Source organism: Ruditapes philippinarum, unplaced genomic scaffold (genome assembly GCF_026571515.1).
Source record: "Ruditapes philippinarum isolate M1 unplaced genomic scaffold, ASM2657151v2 ctg8429_1_1_1_1, whole genome shotgun sequence".
Classification (NCBI taxonomy): Eukaryota; Metazoa; Mollusca; class Bivalvia; order Venerida; family Veneridae; genus Ruditapes; species Ruditapes philippinarum.
In genome coordinates, this window is record NW_026858479.1 from 27,034 (window position 1) to 33,102 (window position 6,069).

General features: G+C 29.1%; 1 protein-coding gene across 1 annotated transcript; it reads right to left on the reverse strand.

The window, feature by feature from the left end:
• Positions 1-3,115: 3,115 nt before the first annotated feature.
• On the reverse strand, positions 3,116-5,727 carry LOC132753287 (uncharacterized). The gene is made up of 5 exons (XM_060743741.1): positions 5,512-5,727; positions 4,719-4,868; positions 4,059-4,410; positions 3,571-3,874; positions 3,116-3,206 (listed from the first exon to the last, which is right to left on the reverse strand). The coding sequence occupies exons 2-5, from the start codon at positions 4,749-4,751 to the stop codon at positions 3,116-3,118; spliced, it is 780 nt and encodes a 259-aa protein (XP_060599724.1). The 5' UTR covers positions 4,752-4,868; positions 5,512-5,727.
• Positions 5,728-6,069: the final 342 nt, after the last annotated feature.

Sequence of the window (6,069 nt, forward strand, 5' to 3'; positions counted from 1 at the left end):
TTTGTTAAGCCAGCTTAACATTTCTCTTCATGTAAGGAAAATGATTTTTTGATTTTGTTAAGCCGGCATAACAATTTATCTTACAGTTTAAAATTTTCTTTGAAACATTACTTTGATTTGAAAATTTGTTAAGCCAGCTTAACATTTTTCTTCATGTAAAGAAAATGATTTTTCGATTTTGTTAAGTCGCCATAACAATTTATCTTACAGTTTAAAATTTTCTTTGAAACATTACTTTATTTTGATAATTTGTTAAGCCAGCTTAACATTTTTCTACATGTAAGGAAAATGATTTTTCGATTTCGTTAAGCCGGCATAACAATTTAACTTACAGGCTGTAATTCCACTTGGATTTGATAATTTGTTAAGCCAGCTTAACATTTTTCTACATGTAAGGAAAATGATTTTTTGATTTTGTTAAGCCGGCATAACAATTTAACTTACAGGCTGTAATTCCACTTTGATTTGAGAATTTGTTAAGCTGGCGTAACATTTTTCTTCATCTAATGAAAATAATTTTTGATTTTGTTAAGCTGGCGTAACAATTTAACTTACAGGCTGTAATTCCACTTGGATTTGAGAATTTGTTTAGCTGGCGTAACATTTTCCTTCATCTAATGAAAATGATTTTTTTATTTTGTTAAGCCGGCATAACAATTTAACTTACAGTTTGAAATTGTGTGCTGTAATTCCACTTGGATTTGAGAATTTGATAAGCTGGCGTAACATTTTTCTTCATCTAAGGAAAATAATTTTTGATTTTGTTAAGCTGGCGTAACAAATTAACTTACAGTTTGAAATTTTGTGCTGTGATTCCACTTGGATTTGAGAATTTGATAAGCCGGCGTAACATTTTTCTTCATCTAATGGAAATTATTTATCTTACAATTTAAATTATTTTCCATTTTGTTAAGCCGGCATAACAGTTTGTCTCACAGTTTGAAATTTTCTTTGAAATATTTATTTGATTTGAGAAATTGTTAAGCCGGCGTAACATTTTTCTTCATCTAATGAAAATAATTTTTTGATTTTGTTAAGCTGGCGTAACAAATTAACTTACAGTTTGAAATTTTGTGCTGTAATACAACTTGGATTTGAGAATTTGTTAAGCCGGCGTAACATTTTTCTTCATCTAATGAAAATGATTTTTTGATTTTGTTAAGCCGGCGTAACAAATTAACTTACAGTTTGAAATTTTGTGCTGTAATACAACTTGCATTTGAGAATTTGTTAAGCCGGCGTAACATTTTTCTTCATCTAATGAAAATGATTTTTTGATTTTGTTAAGCCGGCGTAACAAATTAACTTACAGTTTGAAATTTTGTGTTGTAATTCCACTTGGATTTCAATATCTGTTAAGCCGGCGTAACATTTTTCTTCATCTAATGAAAATAATTAATCTTACAATTAAATTATTTTCCATTTTGTTAAGCCGGCATAACAGTTTGTCTCACAGTTTGAAATTTTCATTGAAATATTTATTTGATTTGAGATATTGTTAAGCCGGCGTAACATTTTTCTTCATCTAATGAAAATAAATTTTTGATTTTGTTAAGCTGGCGTAACAAATTAACTTACAGTTTGAAATTTTGTGCTGTAATACAACTTGGATTTGAGAATTTGTTACGCCGGCGTAACATTTTTCTTCATCTAATGAAAATGATTTTTTTATTTTGTTAAGCCGGCGTAACAAATTAACTTACAGTTTGAAATTTTGTGCTGTAAAACCACTTGGATTTGAGAATTTGTTAAGCCGGCGTAACATTTTTCTTCATCTAATGAAAATGATTTTTTGATTTTGTTAAGCCGGCGTAACAAATTAACTTACAGTTTGAAATTTTGTGCTGTAATACAACTTGGATTTGAGAATTTGTTAAGCCGGCGTAACATTTTTCTTCATCTAATGAAAATGATTTTTTGATTTTGTTAAGCCGGCGTAACAAATTAACTTACAGTTTGAAATTTTGTGCTGTAATACAACTTGGATTTGAGAATTTGTTAAGCCGGCGTAACATTTTTCTTCATCTAATGAAAATGATTTTTTGATTTTGTTAAGCCGGCGTAACAAATTAACTTACAGTTTGAAATTTTGTGTTGTAATTCCACTTGGATTTCAATATTTGTTAAGCCGGCGTAACATTTTTCTTCATGTAATGGAATTATTTATCTTACAATTAAAAATATTTTCCATTTTGTTAAGCCGGCATAACAATTTGTCTCACAGTTTGAAATTTTCTTTGAAATATTTATTTGATTTGAGAAATTGTTAAGCCGGCGTAACATTTTCTTTATGTTGTGAAAGTGATTTTTGATAATGTTAAGCCGGCATAACATTTTATCTGGTTAATTTTTATCTTATGAAATGATAAATTTTGTTATTTATATGGTATAAGATATTGTTAAGCCGGCGTAACATTTTTCTTCATCTAATGAAAATGATTTTTTTATTTTGTTAAGCCGGCGTAACAAAGTAACTTACAGTTTGAAATTTTGTGCTGTAATACAACTTGGATTTGAGAATTTGTTAATGAGAATTTGTTAAGCCGGCGTAACATTTTTCTTCATCTAATGAAAATGATTTTTTGATTTTGTTAAGCTGGCGTAACAAATTAACTTACAGTTTGAAATTTTGTGTTGTAATTTCACTTGGATTTCAATATTTGTTAAGCCGGCGTAACATTTTATCTGGTAAATTTTTATCTTATGAAATGATAAATTTTGTTATTTATATCCTATAAGATATTGTTAAGCCGGCGTAACATTTTTCTTCAGTTAACATCAGTTGAGTTATTGTTGTGTTTTTTTTTCACAAATTTATTAGTATGTAGCTTTGTTTTATTATTTGTTAAGCCATCTTAACAATTCTTCATAATTAAATTACTGTTGTCAAGGTAAGAGCTTGTTTGATTTTGTTAAGCTGGCTTAACACTGAGTTATGTCAATTAAATCACTGTTAATTAAAAGATACAAATACATTTATGTTGATTTTTTGCTTGTCTTTGTTCTTTTCTTTCTCAAAAATGGCAAAAAGGGCATCCTTTTTGTAGTGTAATTTGGCCATAATTGGTACGTGAATTGGGAATGAGTGGACATTCCCTTTTTAAAATAGAAATGGTTATATGATATCATGATTTGTCAAATTTTCAAAAATTGTCCACGACATTTCACTTATTCCGCTATTTATATCAAATGTTTCCCATTCAATTCTAGAATATTAATTAATATAGCTTAATCTGAAATTGAAGGCTATTAATCGTTACTTTATTTTTAAGATATTTAGCTATGGTCTATATAATTGGTTTTATATTATCTTTGAAATAAACTGCAACACTTGTAATTATACGAATGGCGTACAAATTGCTGATGTAAATTGCGGTTATCTAGTATTGAGTGTGTTATTTTACAATGTGGTTAATTCAATTTAATTAACTTATTATATACTTTATATCAGCCGTCCGTAGAAAACTTTAGTTAAATTGTTTGATTTTAGTTACATCTTATTCTTCAATGTTTAATGTTCTAAATCTTTATACCTTCTTTAAAATCAACTATTCACTATGAAATACTTACATAAGATCTGACAAATCTAACATGTTATGCATGCTTATATTGATTAAATTCCCCTTTCGTAGCCATAGATGTTCTATAACTGGTGGAGAAAGATCTATCATGAATGAAATGTTGTCTTCTGCGAATTCTCCAAATACATCCACTCCTCGAATAGTGTATGTCACCTTCTTGCCATCAGTTAACTGCAAATCTGTGAGTACCATCTTCTCCAGTAAAACATAATCATCAGGTATACGATAAAATGTTTTGTAATCTACTGTGCCAAAAAGCTCTTGTGTCCGGGCAATTTCAAATCGTATAATTCCTGCTCAGAGAAAAAAAAACGAAAAAATTTAATACCGATTTGAAACTTCGCAAGACATTCCTAACACATTGATGAATGTCATTCAAATCATTGTTGAATAATAAATAAAAAGAGGGTAGAAAAACGCTTATTACATTCAGACTTTATATATTGGTTTGTTGTGATAAAATGTATAAATTTGTACCGTAAACGTTTGGCAATTCTTCAATGGTTCTTTTTGATCTTGCATTCTGATCATCAAGGATTTTGGCGACGTTTTCCGAGTCTTGAACTTCATTCAGCCACCCTCCATTGTTATGTCTCATATTACGAAATCTTCCAGTCCAAACTATTTCTATTTGATCGCTGAACTTATTGACCCATCCTGTAGGTTGAGCTTGAATAATTCTACAACTTTTATTGCCAACAAGTTCAACGACTGATGCATTATCATACATGATGATTCTTCTTGTAACTTTTGCATTCTTTACACGATCATGCACCTTCATTTCTATAGAATAAGGTCCTGGTTCTTCCAATTTCAGTTCCGCCGAATTCTGTGAAGCAGATACTTTTGTAATGTCCCAAGATGTTAGTTTTTTCTAACTAGTTATTGTAACAGTTGTTTTATTTCTTTAGTTATTATTACATATTTGCTTACAAAATGAAATTAACAAAAACATTCAAACTAACAAATTATAGGACAATGTTTATTTTACTTAAAAAACGTTGATCAGACAATGCTTTTATTTATGGTGCATGACTCCAAATATTAATAAATGCAAAATGTTCAAAATATTGAAACAATATCACGTAAGAAACATAAGAGATTGTTCTAATATATATTGTTCAAATCTAAACAAACCAGTTTAGTGTCTATAATGGTTGCTGGCAACATATTTCTGTACTGAAGGGGACCGTTATCTATTGATTCTAGGTAGTAGATATTAAATTCAAACCAGTCAATACCGGAATCTACATCGTTCCATCCAGACCAATAAACTGTCAAATTTTGCTAAAAGTAATACAACTCATTGTCATATAGAATATCAAATAGAATATCAATTGCGTATATACATGTGTAACTCATACGACAAATATAATTATCTATTCCTTTTTCGTTAATATTTAAATTAATTCAATTTGCACACCTGTTCTTTAAATTGAAGACCAAACGCATTCTTCATTTAATGGCACGCACGTATCACCGTGAAGATTATATGGTTACCTTCGTATGGGCACACCTTCTAAATTCAAATTTTACCATTTCAATGTTTAATAGCCTCAAACATTTTCAATATTTGCGATTTGAGCGTACTTAAAGGGATTCGTTTTTCTCTATTTTGAAATGTTCAAATTATTAAAAATATTACCCATATACATACTATTTTCGGAGCCATAAAAAGCCCAATGATTGCAATGCATATTGGAATCGTGACACTCAAATGTGTTTGTTCCAACTTTTTTCAATTGTATATATAAAACAACGAAGACATATATCCAAAAATATCAAGTTTTTTGAACGTGTATAATTATGTCTTTTTATAGAGCAAAGTGTTTACAAAGTTTGCATATTCTGGAAAATAAATCTGGAACAAATGTATCAGTCAGTTTTGACAAAAATCGTTTCAGTTAGAATGTTATAATAAAAATGTCACCTTAGTAACAAAATCATCAGCTTTTAGTGCATCCGTTGAACATGTTTCGTTGTATTCAAAACAATGAGTTGGTGGTACTTCGTCGAATTCAAGTTCGAGCGTTGCAAATGTCGATTTACGTTAAGGTAATAATATCTTTTTTGATATGGGGCATAAAAAGAATTTGTGTCTTCATATATGACTTTCCCTCCATTTTTAGCAGATACGCGAAACCTAATTCTAAAGAGAAATTGATATAAATTAAAATATTTAAGTAACATAAGTACATCTGATTGTAAATGATCAGTTAATAGGTAAAACGATATATTGGTATTCTACCATAATCTTGTTCAATTTCACATTTTTAACAATGCAAAGTAATCAATAATCAATGTGACTATGGAAGTTTTCCATATCGTGTATCGTTCATATTGTATCGGAAACGGCGAGTTATTAAAAACAGTGGGGTATTCTTTTTATAATATACGTAGATTTTATATTGTATCATAAGTGCATTATTTTTTTATTTTTGTTTCGTTCAATCATTATTACTTTTTTTACTTATAGAAATATTTATTT